Source organism: Peromyscus leucopus, chromosome X, assembly GCF_004664715.2.
Source record: "Peromyscus leucopus breed LL Stock chromosome X, UCI_PerLeu_2.1, whole genome shotgun sequence".
In the NCBI taxonomy this organism is placed as follows: Eukaryota; Metazoa; Chordata; class Mammalia; order Rodentia; family Cricetidae; genus Peromyscus; species Peromyscus leucopus.
In genome coordinates, this window is record NC_051083.1 from 36506996 (window position 1) to 36526279 (window position 19284).

The window sequence follows — 19284 nt, forward strand, 5'->3', positions numbered from 1 at the left end:
TTTTAAAATCATGCCACTAAGAACATCATCTTTAAAACTTATGAGTTTCTTGTTTCTGGTGTTTTCCACTAATATTTTGGATACCAGTTGATTGCATATAATGGAAACCATGAAAAGTCAAGTTATGGAGGTGGGACAATTACCATATATGAAAATTAAATTATGGTTTTGTTTGTCACCAGGAATGAATTGCAATGGATTCATATTTCACTTCATTTTCTAGAAGGCTCTCTAGTCTCTCACAAAGCTCCTTAATGATTTCCTCCAGTGGTAAAGTTAGTTAATATGGAAATATGCCTTGATATGAGGAGCATTGACCAGTGTTCTTGATCAAATGTTAGAGCTTTCCTGTTTAAAAGTTCAATATAAAATATAACATTTTATATTTTCTGATTGGTCACAGTGAATTTTGTAGCTAAATTACTCATAATATGAATCACTATTTATTGAACATTGGTCACGTGTTCTGTGCTTGACATTGCATTCCATTTTGGAATACAATGGTGATTAAGTTGAATAGGCTGTAGATTTAATTTGATTCTTAATAGCAAGAAAGTTCTCTCCACTAACAAAACCTCCCTTAAGATTGGGTTTGTCCATTTGGCTAATAAGCTACTCTTTTAAATATAGCTGTTTCTCAGGGTGAATGTATTAGATTGCTATTAGTCACTCACATTTTATTATAAATTGCTTTGAAGCCCCAGTAATAGCTAATGGGCTAGTGTTTTGAAGAAATAATAGTTTTGATGGATGAAGAGGGGAGGGTGAGATGACTCTGGAGCCCAGTATATTGCTAAAGAAAGGCTAGTGTGGGTGTGTGAGGAGAACAACTGGTATGAACACACAGGGCCTGACAGTTCTTGGGAGTAATGGAAAGAGAAAGAGTGAGAATGTGGGAGCCAAGATGGCGAATGCCAATGACAACCTTCATTTTTATTTATTGTTTAATAATTTATTTATTTTTATTTTATGTGCATTGGTGTTTCATCTGCATGTGTGTCTGTGGGACAGTGTCAGACCCTCTGGACCTGGAGTTATAGTTCTGAGCCGCCATGTGGGTGCTGGGGATTGAACCCAGGTCCTCTGGAAGAGCAGTCAGTGCTCTTAACTGCTGAGCCATCTCTCCACTCATTTTTCGTTGGTATGAATTCATTGTGCTTGGTACCAGATTTCATAAGGACACTTTAGCCCAGTTGTGCTTTGAGCATGTTCCTCCCACAGCCCTCTACCTCCCTCATCCCCTTCTTTCACCTGTACACTTTTGTTTCATGTCTCCTCCTACGCCACACCCATACATAAGTTAGCATGTCTGTATAAAAGATCCCCAAATGAAAGAAAAGCTGTGACATTTGGTTTTCTGGGGAGAGGAAACCTTACCTTACTTTTTTTTTTTTTTCTAGAATTAGATTTTATAGTATGCCTTATCTCTCTTTTCAAAGGTATGCTTATAGCAACCCTTAAAAGAACCTTTTGGCTTGGAGGTAGGACTGAAAAGCCTGGTTTCTCCAGGCAAATGTACAGACTTTGGCTTTGCTAGGGAAATCTTCTGGCATGGTTCAGGAAGTTCATAGGCCGCAGCTTTTCTTCTAATACCCTTTTCTCTCATTGTTTTCTCTTTCACCACAAGTATGGCTCCTTGAATCCTATGATTAAAAAGAGCAACATTGCTTTACAGGAGATTTCAGGTGTTTGGTTCAGGGATACCTTACACTCCCCTGAGAGATTCTCCAACATGCTGAGTCCTTGGAAGAAGACATATTTCCATGTTCTCTGTGTAGTCTACAACTAATATATACAGGCATATACTCATTGTGTTCTTTGGACCAAGGGATCCAAAGGAGGTATTATATATAATGCCATATTGACAGCACCTTGAGAGACTACTTTTCTCTTTCTCAAGCTATATCTGATGAAAAGAGAAGTGTGCAGGTATTATATTCCACTAATGATAATGGAAAACATGGCATGTAATGCTTCAAACAGTTTATTTTTCTCATGTTATGGAGGGAAGAAAGGACAGCATCTAAGCTGGCAACTTTCAGGCATGCTATTGTAGCCATTTTCAAGCTTAATATTAGGTTGGTATTGGTCACACATTTTAGCATACATTTTTGAGGCTATCACATGCTATCTGCTTTTTACCCTGCCATGTTTGACATGTAGATTTCTTCTTCCTGTTTGTTGCCCTGTGCTTGAAAGCTAGCTGTTCTACCACTGGCTTTGAATCAGCACTCTAGAGATTCTCAACGGAAGGTACTTTGTCACTCCCTCCCTCCACAGGTATCTGACATCTCTACAGTTTTGGTTGTCACAACTTATGTGGGGATTGCTGCAGGAATTTAGTTTGTTCAAGGCAATGATGCTGCTAAATACCCAACAGCCTACAGGACAAACTCTCATAAGAGGTATTTGGGCCCAATGTCAATACTGCTGAAGTTGGGAAGCCCTGGACTAAAGGCAGGAAGAATGTTTCAGCTGAGTCTATTCTCTTTTAAAATAGATGCTCAGAAATGCACAAAACATTTTCATTTATATGTCGTTAACCCAGATCTTATCCTACAGCCAAATCTAACTGTTAAGGAACCTGTAGATGAATCCATATATTTTTGGTTTGTTTTATTGTCATCTTGAGCAGAACTGGACTCTATAATTATAAAGAGAATGGCTGGCTGAGAGATGGCTCAGCTATTAAAGTGTAGACTCACAACCAAAAATATAAGAGTTTAGTTCCCAGCACCCACAACTGTCTCTCCAGCCACCAATAAAAAAATAAGAGAATGGTAGTAGAATAAATAGATCAATATATATTATACACTAGGCAGTTTTGACTTTAGAAGAGAAATAGTTGTCTACAGACAAAGAAGTAGTGAAGATTATCATCTGCTTGTGTTTCTTCCACAGCTGTCAAATGTAGCTTCTTTCCAGATGTGTGCATGGAATAATGGATGGAAATAACTAGTTATAGAAAACCCTGGAGTTTTTTTTTTTTTATCAACCTCAAATAGCCTGCAAAGTGTTTCTCACTGGATCTAATATGCCATCTGCTAAATATGCATCCCATTAGTTCCTCAGTATTTATATGGTGACTTGCTGTTCCCTCTTGTTGTTGCACCCAGTGTGATAATTGATTTCAGATGTGCCATATTAACACCTTGCCCTTCAGTAAACCATCCAACTATTGGTGGATCATTTCTTTCATTCTGAATATGTTGGAAAGTGATGTGTCACTATTTGCTTTAGTCTGTATGGAGTAAAGTGGACATACTCCTAAGTGTATCAAGCAGGAAAACGCTTAACTTGAGTGATTAGAGGGGTATGATACTATTGCAGGGCTGGGAAATAAAGACCAAGACTGCCAGTAGTCACTGTTGCCTGTACACCCAGGAAAATGCTTGGAAGTTGGTAGCAACATGTTGTATCTACTGGCTGCAGATGCTCATGGGCTTCACTATTGCTGCTTCAGTGAATAAATGACATCTACATCTCTTCCCCCCTCTAAGGCCCTACGAGAATTTCTTGTTAACAGTCTGATCTAGAGTCATGGTCAATGGGGTTTTGAACAATGCAGTTCTGAAGCTTCTCAGAGAAAAATGGAATGGGTTGGAATGGTGAGGAATTAGTAACGGACTCTAGAAGAAGGAACATTTGACCCAGAATACAAATATCTATATATATTTTTGAAAAAAAAAAGAGAATATTCTACTGAGCTGTTAGCAGTCTGCTATTAGAATCATTACCTGATTTTATTTGTGTATCCCTGGTAGGGAAATATGGATTCCTTGCATTTCTTTTCTGATTTTCTTCAAGTTGCGGTGATGCTAAATAAACAAAAAAGGATTCATTGCTATACATATAAGTACATGAGCTAATGTATTCTGTGAAACTCTGTAGTCCAGTGAGGTCTCAGAGAGTGAGGTTGGAAAAAGAATGCATAATTCACTGATATGCTTTGGGGAAGCCAGTGTTCAGAAAACAATTGTTCATGACTCAGCTTGTCTTGTATATTTTTAGGGTTGTGTGTGCTGAAAACAACTACCTACAATTCTTCATTTGCTAAAATGATGCATATGACTTGTGGTGAGTCACTAAATTATACTGAGCAATTAGCTACAACTAGGAAAGTAAGTAGTTTCAGAAAAAGGTAGCCTATAGATATGTGAGATGCTGTTTTGTGGTCCTGGGATGGTTGTAACATCTTGTTATCATATTAAACTTTAAGTGTAGCTCACAGGCTTTTGAAGGCAGAATTTGATCTGTGCTATAAGTGAGTCCCTGGAACAGCGAAACCTATTAGGGCTGTGTCCTGCAGCACTCCTAAAATTCTAAATCTTGACTTGGAAGTTTCTGATGGTATTTAATATTTATACTATCTCAAAGAAGTTAAGGGAGACGTACTATCTCGCTCCACTTATTTCTTGAGTGAGGTGATTTGGAAGGGACTATAGAAAAAAGATCATTAGCCAGAGCAGTGTGGGAGGTCACTGGTTTTGCTGGGAGACAGCCAGTGGGGCCGGGGCTGCCTAGGTCTTTTGTTTGCTCATCTGAAGGTAGGCCTGGAAATACAGACTTGCATGCAAATGATTTGTTTAGCAAATACTTGCAAGTGAAAGCAGCAGCAGAATGGGAGAAATTAGACTAAGACAGGGAAGAGCTGAAGGGAGGCTACAATGTCAGAAGACATTTTGGAAGTAGTCTGATTCCGTGAGGAACTCTGCTAGTGTAAATTATACCTCTGAGATGGTCCTAAATTGAAGAGAAGATGTCGGGCTTTCATGATCCTGCCACAGTCAGTCATTGGCTAAGAGTTACCTGTAAGGAGGAAGAGCTCAGAATGACAGAAGGCAGATCAACAGCCCAGAACGAGCTGTGCTTATCTATAGGCCTTCAGCTTTTCTGGTGCTGGCAATTAGAGGAGACAGGACTCTAGAAATGGCTGCAGAAACAAGACCAGAAAAATGATAGTATCAGCGGACATGTTAATGTGGAAGGGGAAAAATTTGCAGGGTCCCACCGCTAGACGAAGATCTATACACAACTATTGACTGCTGGGAGAAGGAGAATTTGCCCCTCCAAGTGATAACCCCCCTTAATGGTTGTCCAGTGAAGAATGGTTAACCTTGAAACCACATATGTACCACCACCAAAAATGGACTCATCTGGATTTGTGTGTGTGTGTGTGTGTGTGTGTGTGTGTGTGTGTGTGTAACAACAACAACAATGATGATGATGACAATGAAAAACAAGTTGTCAACTTGAGATTGGGAGGGACCTTGTGAGAATGGGAGGAGCTCAAGGGAGGACTGCAGAAAGGGGCTGGAGGGAAGAAAGGGAGGGAAAAATGATATACCTCTATTTCAATTAAAAACAGTTGTAAAAAAAGAATTTGGAGAGGGCTATCTATATACAAGTGTTAAAAGGCATCCCGGGGAGTGTGGGTGGAGCCTAGGGAATGTACTTGCAACACCATTGTGAGTTGCATTTATTTTATGAAATCCAGAATCTGGGGACATAGTGGGAGAGGGTTACACATGGAGCTGCAAATTTCTCTAGAGCAAGGGCTGGCGAACTTTCTTCCAAAGGCACAGATAAAATATTGGAGACTTTGTGGGCCCCAGAGTTTTTGTTTCAGTGACTCAGCTCAAAAGTTGTAGCACAGAGGCAGTTATAGATAATAGGTAAATGAATGAGTGTGGCTGTGTTCCAGCATAATTTTAGTTATGAAAACAGGTAGAAGAAGAGGCCTGAAATTGGTCCTTAGGCCACAGTTTGCCAGTTGTTGCTCCAGACCAGCACTCACACTGATTTTCCCTTTATCTATTCCCTGCATGCTGCAAAACAAAGAAAGTAATCATTAGTACCTGTGTCTATCAAGTGGATGACTATGATGTGACACATCTTAAATTATTCTGGACCCCCTGCCTCCAATCTTTCTGGTGTTCTGGTCATCACTCACATGGATAATCATCCTGATGCATGACTCATCTCTTTTTACTCCTCTTGGAAATATTTAACCCTTACTTATATGAATAACGACAACGAAAAAGGCTTGTTAGCATGGCACGAATTTCCTATATACTTGTTTTTCATACTAATTTGTTGTAGGATAACTTTTTTACATATTCATGTAGCACACCAGGATATTTTGACATAGATATACATTGTAGAATGGCTAATAGAAATTAATTGGCATATATATTAACTTATATATTTATCCTTTTTTGTGGTGAAACATTTAAAATCTACACACTCAATTGACCATGTGGATCAGTGTGGGTTTGGATTTTGTCTACAAACATGAGCTTGTGAGTGTTCAGGTCATTTCACAGGTCTGCTTTACCACATGCTCCTTTATTTTTTCAGTAGTACTTGTCTTTCTGTGTCTAGTTTATTTCAGTTACCACAATGATCTCTGATTTTATTACCCTTTTGTACCTGAATATTATCCTATTGTTGTATGTGTTTATGTATACTACACTGTATTCACACACATCAATTAGGAGGTCATCTCTGTTTCTTGGCTACTGCGCATAGTGCTGCAATGAGCATGGGAGTCCAGATGGCTCTTCGATATACTGATTTCATTTTTGGGGATGGTGGTGGTGGTGGTACCTATTATCTATGGCTTCACCCAGTAGAAGAATTGCTGAATTTAACAGTAATTCTGGTTTTAGTTTTTAGCAGTCTATTTTCCACAGTGGCAGGTAAGTATTCTCTGGTTCTTCAGATCCGCACCAACCCTTCTTTATAATAGCCAGCTTACCACATGGCAGATAAGATTTTATTATGGTTTTAATTTGCATTTCCCTTATGATTAGTGATGTTGAAATATTCCCTTTTACACACCTGCTGTGTGTATATATATATATATATATATATATATATATATATATATATCAGGTTCTTGTAAGAACTTTTTTTCTTACTATTGAGTCATTTAGACTTTAAAATATATCTCATACTTTCACATCTATCAGCTATGCTCACAGTCTGTTATTGTTTGTATGTTCACTACATTTGTAGCACATTGAAGACAGGTGGTAAGTCTTTTTTTTTTGTTTTATCATTTACAGTGGCTTGCATATAGCAGACATTTAGTCAATGGAGTTTTCAGATGGAAACTGAAGACCTACATTCAATGATTATTAATGATTTAAGTGAGGAAACTCTGACATCATATTTCTCATTTTTCTTTTTATAGGCAAGAGCTGTTTTGGCAAAAGTTGGCTATCCAGAGTTTATAATGAATGATACTCATGTTAATGAAGACCTCAAGGCAGTAAGTACTAAATTTACTGTATTTTTGGCAGGTTTTACTGGCCTTATGCCTATTAACTAACCCAAGTCCAAGCAATTAAACTTGGTAGTGCCAGAAAGTACCAACTTTTGATTAATTCCTTGGCTATATATGGGCCTGAGTTTGCCAGGCCTATCTCAAGATTTAGTGTAGATTCCAAATACAGGAAGTGTCAGAAAGCTGAGTGGACATCGTAAAGCAAATGGAAATAATTCAGCAAATTGAGTATTTTACAATTAGTGGACATGTTCTAATGGTGAATGCATCATGTTTGTTGTTAAATATTTTTTATTTTCTTCATTTATATTAAATGGATAGACATAAATCTGTCTGCTGAGAGTTAACTTCATTAAACTTTATGACTGTTTTGGCAAATTAAGTGCATATATGTATGACTCTATAATTTATTATGCATTGAACTGTATATTGGCAGTAAGTCACTGATGAGGAATGGTAATAATTCTTTTTTATTCTAGTGTTTTGAGATACATATTTTTCATTACAGCCCTTTCTAATCATGACTACTGTTATTTCCTTTCCCATAAATAGTTCAGAAGACATTTTTTTCTTCTTCACAGAAAATCTCTACTTTCACAATTCACTGAACATTCTTTTTTTTAAAATATACATGAATTTTATGTGTATGGGTGTTTTGTCTGTATGTTTGTCTGCATCCCCTAGAATTGGAGTTACAGATGGTTATAAGCTGCCCCATGTGGGTGTTGGGAATCAAATGCAGGTTCTCTAGAAGAGCAGCCAGTGCTCTTAACCCCTGAGCCATCTCTCCAGCTCAAGCACTGAACTTTTTTTCAAAAGTAGTCTTGAAATGCTTTTAATAACTATGGCTTGCTGTGGATGATTGATTGATAAATAAAACACTAATTGGCCAGTAGCCTGGCAGGAAGTATAGGTGGGACAAAGAGAGAGGAGAAGTCTGGGAAGTGGAAGGCTGAAGACAGGAGATGCTGCCAGCTGCCATGATGAGTAGCAAGATGTAAGTTACTGGTAAGCCATGAGCCATGTGGCAAGGTATAGATTAATAAAAATGGGCTGAGTTTAAGTGTAAGAGCTAGACAGTGGTAGGCCTGAGCTAATGGTTGAATAGTTTAATAAATATGAGCTTCTGAGTTATTATTTTATAAGTGATTGTGGGGTCCGTGGGTCTGGGCAGGACTGGAGAAAACTTCAGCTACAAATGGTGCCCAACGTGGCTCATAGGTATAGCTCTTTGCTGAAACTGTGATTTGACATGTGGCCTATCTGTAAATAGTACTAGCTTTGTGACTGACTATCAGAATTTCATAAGACCCTTTACATGTGAGATAAAGCCTAAATTTCAAACTTTCTATACTTCATTCATCGAGAAGGTGTTACTTTTGCTGATTAAATTGAACACTATTTCTACTCACATTTTTTTTCCTATGTGCCCAGGAGTGATTTGATGCTTTTGAAAAAGGTTGATATTAACTTTTGTTTGTTTGTTTGTTTGTTTTTCGAGACAGGGTTTCTCTGTGTAGCTTTGGTGACTGTTCTGGATCTCACTCTGTAGACCCGCCTGGCTCTGCCTCCTGAGTGCTGGGATCAAAGGCGTGTGCCCTACTGCCTAGAGGTTCATATTAACTTTAACCTCAGATGGAAATAGTATTTATCATATCTCAGAGTTAATCTGGAAGAAAGTCACCTCACATTCTGTTTGTATCCATTAGATATCAATAGTTAAAATAGCATTAAAGGGACAAGTATGTCATACCATTTAGGGATGTCAAAAATAGGAGTAAGTGTGGAAGTTAAAAAATACTTACCCAGCTTAATTTGAGAAACATGGAAATAAAGGGTTACTTCTCTTAAAAAAAAATCCTTGAAATATACAAATATTTTGAGAACTTTTGAAAGATCTCAGTGAATTGAATATATGATGTCTTAGGGATTTTATTGCTGTGAAGAGACACCAGGAGCGTCGCAACTCTTCTAAAGAAAACATTTAATTGAGGGTGACTCAGTTATAGTTCAGAGGTTCAGTCCATCGTGGTGTGGAACATTTCAGTGTGCAGGCAGACCTGGTATTAGATATTACATCTTGCAGGCAATGGGAAGTTGACTGGCTGTCACACTGAGTGAAGCTTGAGAAATGAGACCTCAAATCCTACCACCACAGTGACATACTTCCTCCAATAAAACTACACCTACTCCAAACAAGGACACACCTTCTAATAGTGCCACTCCCTTTGGGGGCCATTTTCTTTCAAACCACCACAATAGAACACATTGAAACAGTCTGATGCAATATTTTTTTTGGGTGTTCATGATCCTAAATTATTTTCTAGGTAATAAAAACGTTGTACTACCATGGGGTGGGGGTAGGGGAGGAGAATCTTTCTACATTTGGCTTCAGAATATGGCCTCCTCAAAACTGATGATATTGCTCTGGAAGAAAGTAGTTATACTTTCTAGCATCTTACTTTTCAGACAGTTTTATCTTCTATACTGTTTTAATGATTCTGAACATTTTATTATTATAATTAAATATGAAAACACTTTGCACAATAATGTAGATGATGTTGTTATCCCTGTCTTCACCGATCCTGTGAAGTAAATGCATTTATGAGCATCTTGGAGAAAAGGATGTGAAGAGTGAAATAATTTGGGTGATCTTTTCAGTCACATAGAGTACTGGATACAGGGCTGGAGTCTGGGATCAGAAAGCACTGGCTTCAGTCAGAGAAGGGGATCTCAGGGACATCTGATCAGGAAGCTGTGCTGGAAGAACAGAGGAGTCAATTTGGGAGACTTGCTGGGAGGTGTGGGGGGCAGGGTGGGAAGCAAAGCAGTAGGGAGGGAATGTTAATCATTTGATCTTGTGCAGACTTTATTTAAGTTCCCTTTGGCTATTTGGGTATTGTTTTTTTTTTAATGTATGTGATTTTTAAAATATATCTTTTATTATTTAAAACAATTTTTTAAGTTTAAATATATTTTGATAATATTTTCCCCTCCCCTAAATCTTTCAATATCCTCTCCCTCCCACTCAACTTTAAGTTCTTTCTCAAAAAACAAACAGGAACCCAATACAGCAATGCCCTCTAAAAACCAAGAAAACAAAATAAAGCAGCACACGAAAAGAAAAAAAAGCCAAAAACCAAACCCAAACCCATCAAACTGTAACCAAATAAAAGCACACACACACACACACACACACACACACACACACACACACACACACACACACACACACACGAAAGCCCTGTGGTGTCCATTATATGTTGGTCAACTACTCTTGAGCATAAGACCTGCCCTGGAGTGATTGATATACCCAGTGTCACTCCATTAGAGAAATCTGATTTTCCCTCTTCTAGCAGGTGTAAATGACAGTTCAGTAGTTTACTCTAGTTGGTAGGTTTTCATTCATTCATTCCTTTATTTTTTAAAAAATAAGATAAAACAAAAACTATTACATCAGAGTTGGACAAGATAAACCAACAGAAATAAAAGAGCCCAAGAGAAGACACAAGAATCAGAGAGCCTCTCATCCACACACTCAGGAATCCCATAAAAACACTAAACTGGAAGCCTTAATATAAGCACATGGGGCCTGGTGCAGACCTGTGTGGGCCGGGCCCTGTGAATGTTTCATCAGTCTCTGTGAGTTCATATGAGCTTTGATTGAAAGAGGCCCCCAAACAGTGGGGGCTTCCTCCCAGACCCCGGATTAGGTACAAACCACACCCAAACACCTATTTTAACAGAGAAATCTTGTATTAAGCAGGGAAGAAAAGTTAAAGTGGTTGCTTTCTGACTCAGGCAGGAAAACAGCAGCAAGAGACCTTGCAGGTGTAATTTTTAAGAGGAGAAGAAGAGGATACCTGTGTTAGAATGGGTTAGCATGCTGTGGTAAAGGATATAGGGGATGAGGGAGAAGGGGAAGAGGACAAGAGGGACAAAGACTGCCTCTGGATAGAGAGGGGACAGACATGGCACATAGGCAAATAGCAGTTTATAAAGGTAAAGGGGGAAACCACGTGTTAGGATGAGGTGTTTAATTTTAATTGGGCATGTTAATTAGGTGAGCTAAAAGGGGCTTCTGATAACTGGACCTTAGTAGTCAGCTTCAGGAGGAGGAAGTGGACAGATAAGGGAACGGACCTTGGTGGCTAGCTTCAGGAATGTAATCTAATGGTTCAGCAGAGGGAATGGCTGAGAAGGGCAAGGCCTGCCAGAGCCACATGAGTGGGCTAGTGCCTCTTCATTGATTATGTTGATTTAAAGGTCCTTGTCCTCCTGGTGTCCTTTGCCCCATCTTTTATTTTTTCTTGCTCCTCTTTTATGGGGTTCCCTGCGCTTTGAGGGGAGGGATTTGAGAAGATGTGATTGTATGCATTTAAAAGCACCTACCTGACCCAATATCTGGCACATAGTAGGATCCCTATGAAAAGTAATCTTATGGGGGTTGGAAAGATGGCTCAGTGATTAAGAGCACTGGCTGCTCTTTCAGAGGATTGGGTTCCATTCGCATACCCATGTGGTGGCTCACAAAAATCTGTAACTCAATTCCATGGGATATGACATCCTCTTATGGCTTCTTTTGGCATGAGCACACACATGATTCATATACATACATGTAGGCTAAACACTCACATGCATAACATTTTGAAAAGGTAGTCCTGTGGGTCAAATAAGAACTGTTGCTACTAAGAATAGCATCTTTAGAGTACAAATTACTCTAGAAGGAGATCCTGGTTACTTACTTAGATAATTATGTGTGGTTGATAAGTATCCCATGTCAGGATATGGGAGAGTAATGGTTATAAGAATGAACCCAGAAATGCTTAGAGTGAAGTTATCATGTTTTCTCTTACTACTGTGAGACCTGAGGCAGATTATATATCTTTTCTGTGCCTTAATTTCATTACCTGCAAAACGGATGATAGTAATCTCTCCCATACAGGGTTGTCATAAGGATCAAATAACATGTTCAAAACTTGCACTGGTACATAAACACAAACATAAGCATTAGCTATGACATCTTCAATTTGCACTTATGATAGTGGTGTTTTTTTTCTGGTCTGGAAAAGTCAAAGTCATGATGAATTAATGCATGCAGTATCCAGGTCCCTCAAATTGATTTAAAAGGCTATATAGATGGAACTGTCCCAAGCCTTAATCCAATCAGGTAGCATTCAGAGCTTGCTTGAAATACTTAGTTGATCAGGTTTTGTTGGCAGTCTGCTGCTGTCCAAATCGAGAGTCCCAGATTTAAGGCTTCACCTAATGCAATATCTTTTGTGAAAATAAACCAGATACCAAACAGGATACATTTCTCCAGGGGCTCAATTGCAGCCACTGGGTACCAATCTTTTAAAGCACTCTTGTGAAGAAATGTTTTTCATCTGACTTATTGCAACATGGATTGAAATTATACTCAGGCATTTCAAACAGTTTAAAAAGCCAATGTGAACAAAATCAAAATACACAAAGTAAAAATCCATTTGTGTTAAAAAAAAACTGATAGAGAAAACTGAATAAAGCCCAACTAGAAAGGAGGCTAAGGGATGATGCGATTGTAAATCATGCCACTGAGGTTAATAGAAAAATGATGGAAATATCATGGGCACACAATGGGGCTGTTTTCAGTTTTAATAAACATGTAGATAAGGACTACTAGAGAGCCTCTGTGCAATTTACGCTAGTGCAAGCTCTGAGTGTAAGAGATTGTTGGAAATGAAAAGCAGCTTGCTCAGTTTGACCCAGGTAATGATATAATTCATCAGGCACAAAAAGGAAGAGGAGAGCGTTTAGGAGATGGGTCAGATGGAGGTCCGGGAGAAAGGGTACAAACTATAGTTGAGCTCATATGGAGATAAGAAGAAATGAAAAGAATTGAGAGGCAAATGTGAAAAAGAATCTAAGAATATTATTTCCCTCTGAGAATGACATGGTCAATTGAGATACTATGCAATGAATTTCTGAATAACAGTTTTTCCGTAGTCTTTGTTAAAAGCAGTAATAAGTGAACTACCAATCATTTGAAATGATATCAGTATGTAGAAAACTTGGTTAGGCTAAGAGGGGAAGTGAGTGTCAATCAATGTTCAAATTAGCCCTATAAAGTATACATTCTACTTCATTGATGCTTAACGGAAATAGACTGGAAAGTAAACCAGAAATTAAGAACTCTAGACTTTTGTCTGCTCTATCTAGGGTCTCTCCTCTCCTCTCCTCTCCTCTCCTCTCCTCTCCTCTCCTCTCCTCTCCTCTCCTCTCCTCTCCTCTCCTCTCCTCTCCTCTCCTCTCCTCTCCTCTCCTCTCCTCTCCTCTCCCTCCCTCCCCTCCCTCCTCCCCTCCCCTCCTCTCCCCTCCCCTCCCCTCCCCTCTTCCTTTTTGTATCTGAGTGATAAGAGTACCACTGCAACAGTGTGATGATCTTTTGGATGGAATGCTCCATTAAAATATGATAATTATTCATCATTTGGTAAAAATAAAGAATGTTGTCTTTGGTTATCTCAAGTAACTCCTAGCTACTATGGCATTAGAGAACTGAGAGTAGGCATAGAACATGGAGTACCTCAGTACCCTCAAACTTCTGACCAGGCCACCTTATCTCTCACATAGTAGCTTCCATATGGAGTGTTCTACTGGCCAGAGCAGACTGAGTACTGCTCTCCAACCCTAGCATAGAGGTAGGGCATGTGGTTATGGTGTGCTGATTGAGGCTCTTGGTCACCATTACATGGCTACATTACATTGTGAGGAATTCCATGGTATATTATATGTGTGGATGGTTGAACATTTTGAACCACACCTTGTATATATGTGTATAAATATTCAAATTCTCTCCTCCCTCTCCTCCCTCTTCTTCCTCTCCTCTCCCCCCTCTCTCTCACCTCTCATCCAATTCATTTAAACACATCTATCTTGTATATTGTTCTATTGTTTAAATAAGGGAAAATAGAAATTCAAATTGTGGATTCCATTAAGCATTCAGAAATTTCTTTGGATACCTAACATAAAATCTTATAGATATTTGAGCATATCTCTGAGCATCCTTAAATAGATTTGAGTAAAATGGGAGATTTCTACTTCTGTTGGAATATGCAGTATCATATAAACATAGTTGTACTTATTTTACAAAGAAACTGAACACATTTTCTTGTTCTGTCTGTTTTGTGCAACCTTCACCTAAGTCGAGTAGAGGAGAAGAAGGCAGTGATAACTTTATTCTTCTGTTAATCTGTGGCAATTGGTACTTTGCATCTAGGGTAGCATTTCCAAGAAGAGAAATCTAGGACCCATGAGTTTTATAATCTGGACAGCTGTTCCAAGAAAATGACATGAGAACCGCAACTAGGTACACAAAGGTCACTTAGTTGAAAGGTCAAAATGGAATTGATTGAAAGCCATTATCAACTTGACCTAGATTTCTTTTAGTAATTGAAAGGACAACAGGTTTTTGACCCTGTCTCTTGTAGAGCTTTAAAAAGTTTTAGAGTATATGTTCACATTCATTTTTTCTTCTGTCTGTACAACAAGCAAAACTTTCTCAAAGGTTGTTGGACTTCAAGTTTTTCTCACAAATATGATTTTTGAAAAATTTTAAATTATCAAAGTATCAGAGGGCAGAACATTTTGGAGACAGAGGAAAGGAACAAAAGGTACCCACAATATTGGTACTTAAATATAATACTTCTGTTAGAGCATGTTGTTTCTTTTCATTTCTCTATAGCTATCATTTATGTTAACACATAGTTTTATACTTTCCTTTACAGTTAACATTCTCTGTTGTCACAGTCTCCCATAAATATTTATTAACATTGTTTTAACAGCTATATAGTATTGCACTGAGAAAGGTGTATTATGACTCACTTACTGCTTCCTTACAAGTACCAATTCTTATCTTCTCCTCCTCTGTTGTTATCTTTCATTGTTGAATCATTTTGTTTTCCTATTAGGACCAAAGGAAATAACACTAAATGAGGAGCCAAATTTTTTAGACTGTATAGCTTTATCTACACCCTGTAGTTTCTGACTATCAGATGACAATATCAATGATGATCCACTCTCTACCACATTTTTTTCATCCATTCTTCAGTTGATGGGCATCTATGTTGTTTCCAGGTTCCGGCTATTACAAATAGTGCTGCTATGAACATAGCTGAGCATGTATCTTTATGGTATGAATCAGCATTCCTTGGGTATATGCCCAAGAGTGGGATTGCTGGGTCTTGAGGTAGTTCGAGTCCTAATTTCCATAGAATATATTTTGATCATGACACAATATATTTAATTTCCCCAACGCCTCCCACAACCTTCCCACCTCCTGATATTTTCCATGAAAACTTTATATTCTCTCATACATACAACTGGCATTATTTACCTTGTTTTTGAGAATATTTCACATTCGTGCACATATAGTATTCATTTAGATTTCTTAGATTTCTGTATTGCTTTCTATCATGCTGTGCTTCATTTATAAGCCTTGTTCTCCCCTGCTCACGTTGTTTTAAGAAGGGACAATTTGAAATCACTGCCTTCAAATTTTTTGGCCAAGCAGAATGACACTGTTGCAAGGAATCCATATTTTCATTCCTATTGTTCTCAGTGTATCTTCAGCTGTTTTATCCCTCTCCCTCTGGGAATATTGTTAACATGACTCACTATGACTTATTTCATTCTGAGACACAATACTCACTTTATGTTTGGCATCAGTTAAATGTGAGCTAGACATTGATTGGCCAACAACCATGTTTCCTATTAAAGCTATGACCATCATATTGAATATGCACATTTATATTTATAATGCAATGGTTGTGTTTCATACACATTCACTGGCTGTTTTTTTTTTCTTTAAAAAAACTATGGTTTTGACTCAGCAGTTAAGAGCACTTGCTGTTCTTGCAGAGGACCTTGGTTTGGTTCCCAACACCCACACTGGGTGAACCATAACTACCTATTACTCCAGTTCCAAGAGATCTGATGCTCTCTACTGCATTTGTGGGACCTGCATGCATGTGGTGCACACATATACGTGCATACTCCCAGGCACACACACCTACACACAAAAAGTAATAAAGAATATGGTTTGAAGTTATCAAAAGAGTAATAGCTACTAAGGAATTACTTTTGGGTTTTAAATTAGCTAAGGTTTTTTTAAAAAATATTGAGTTACTTTAGAATGTTTTCTTTTCAGTCTTTTTAAAGAATTGGAGTTGTGCTGGTGCTTAGTCAGCATTCAGTCCAGTTAAAAATGAGACTTCCAAGCCGGGCGGTGGTGGCGCACGCCTTTAATCCCAGCACTTGGGAGGCAGAGCCAGGCGGATCACTGTGAGTTCGAGGCCAGCCTGGGCTACCAAGTGAGCTCCAGGAAAGGCGCAAAACTACGCAGAGAAACCCTGTCTCGAAAAAACCAAAAAAAAAAAAAAAAAAAAAAAATGAGACTTCCAATGGATGACCACACATATACATATGGGCAGCATTTATTGAACTTAGTGGGTTAAAAAAAGGATAAATGTAGTTGGGAGGAAGATGGCAAATATGTCAAAGTGGTTGGGTGAGCTGAAGGGAGAGAGTAGGGGATAGATATGACCAAGGTACATTATATGCTTGTATGAAATTTTTGAAAAGAAATTAAAAATACACATTTGCACATCAATGTTCTTTTTCTGAAATCCACCCTTTTTCTGAAATCCTTAGCACTGCACAATAGGTGTTTGTTAGAATGGCAATGCATAAGTAAAATGACCCAGAGAACATCATGTTAAGGTTTTGGAAAGACAAACCTGACATACTTCTTTTTTATTTGTGGGAAGAAAAAACATAAGAGAAGTGGGGGTTATCATGGAGTAGGAAAAGGGCCAGTGAGGAGGGGAGAGAAATAAGTGTAGATAATATGGTGGGAAAATATGATCAAAATACCTTGTATACATGTAAGATAATGCCAGTGAATCCTACTCTTTTGTGCAATTATTATAGCCCAGTAAAAAATAGTGAACACTTAAAAAACAAGAATTTATTCTTGGTTGTTTACTTACTCACATATGTTTTTCTTATTAATGACAGTTACTTTTCAACTTCTTATGTCAGTAAGAGATTTTAGAAACAAAGCTTTCAAGATCACTACAAATTATTGCTTTTACTGTAATATAAATGTCACTATAATATATAGGTGAAGTAATGCTAGCTTTGGATAGAATGCGCTACAATTGAAATTGTTTATTACTCTCTTTCCAGGAAAAAAAGAACTAAATAACCCATTATCTTAGCAGACAACATTGTTGAGTCCTCAATTTCCTGTAGTTCCATGCAGTCTATCATCTGTGATTTGCCTCTGTAATTTTGTTTTTTAGCAATTAGAGCCATTCTTTGTGTTAATAGATAAATCTTGTTAATAATTAAATTATTTAGGTGACTCCATCGTATGTAGGGTAGAAAATAGGTTTCTGAATTGCTTCCGTTTTTCCCTTTATGAACAAATGCCAATTACAGTAAATTGGATTTTTAGCATTTGACTAAATCATCATCTATAAGCTAAATGAGGTTTCAGCTGAATACTCAGAATGTTATTAGAAGACTCTTATGTGATAAGTAAATAAAGCACACATTTTAGAAAGGATCAAGAACTCATGAGCCAAGAAATTTCAGATCTAAGATGGTATGTTTAGCAAAGGTTAAAGTGGGATTTTCAATTATAAAGTAAACGGAACACAGTAAACAACTGAAGCTTCTCTTGTTTTCTTCTCTGTGATCCAGAAATGACCATATTGATTTTTGAGCTTTTTATGTTAAAAGAAAATTACTGAGATTAAATTTCATGGCTTTGTGAATCCTGAGTTATGTATGGCTGAGTGATATTGTGAGGCCCATAGCTTCTCTTCTGGTTGCTCCTTGATGGGCTGAAGTCTATTTTAAAAACTCTTATCTGCATTTCTAACAATAATGATGTGGTTTGTTTTTATGCAGATCAAATTTTCAGAATCGGACTACTTTGGCAATGTACTGCAAACCCGCAAGTATTTAGCACAGTCTGATTTCTTCTGGCTAAGAAAAGCTGTTCCCAAAACAGAGTGAGTGTTTTGAAAAAATGAAATCGATAAATACATTGGTGGGAAGTGGAATCTCTTTAGATTAAACTCTGTAATTCTCCTCAACTCAGAGTAGCCAGCTTGCAGTTATTTTGTTATAGCAAAACCCATGTCATGGACTTCCAGTTCTCTTTTCTAATATTATGTGGTACAGATCTTCCATCTATTACAGAACTCCCAATCTTAGCATCAACACATATCAGATGAATTCTCATTAGGATGCAAACATTGAAGCTATTTCTAGCTGTAGTTATAAATACATAGATAGATAATATTTGTATGTACATTTCTCTGAATTTTCATATGCAGGTAGAAACATTTGGAGAGTTTAAAGAATGAATACTTTAGTATGATTAGATATGTAGAATAGAAGCAACTGGAAGAGTGGTTCTCAACCTTTGAGTCACAACCCCCAAGGGTCTAATGGCTCTCTCACAGGGGTCACATATCAGCTATCCTGCATATCAGATATTTCCATCATGATTCATAACAGTAGCAAAATTACAGTTATGAAGTAGCAAGGAAATAATGTTATAGCTGGGGGTCACCACAACATGAGAAACTGTATTAAACGGTTACAGCATTGGGAAGGTTGAGAAACTAAACTAAAAGATAATCACTGAGATAGTCCATGTCAGAGAACTGAAAGCTGTATCATTGTGATCTATTAAAAGTTATGATTTATCTTTTTTCTATGAGCAGATAGGAAAATACCCTGAAATACTTTAAAACCCATGTTGAACTAGCCACTGCATCTTCTCTTAGAAAAGAAAATATTGTTGATCTTGACAGTGTTGATGATGCTGATAGCAGCTAACAATTATTGTATATTTACAATATGCTAAGAGGTGCTTTTAAATTTATGTGTGTATTTGCATGATATATACGTGTGTGTGTGTGTGTGTGTGTGTGTGTGTG

The 19284-nt window shown here is 37.8% G+C and overlaps 1 protein-coding gene across 1 annotated transcript in view; it reads left to right on the top strand.

The window, feature by feature from the left end:
- Positions 1 to 19284, top strand: part of Phex (phosphate regulating endopeptidase homolog X-linked) — a 192072-nt gene that overhangs the window by 114570 nt on the left and 58218 nt on the right. The window contains exons 14-15 of the mRNA XM_037199438.1: positions 7199 to 7276; positions 18245 to 18348. Coding sequence (XP_037055333.1) covers positions 7199 to 7276; positions 18245 to 18348 — 182 coding nt within the window. The remainder of the gene's footprint in view (positions 1 to 7198; positions 7277 to 18244; positions 18349 to 19284) is intronic.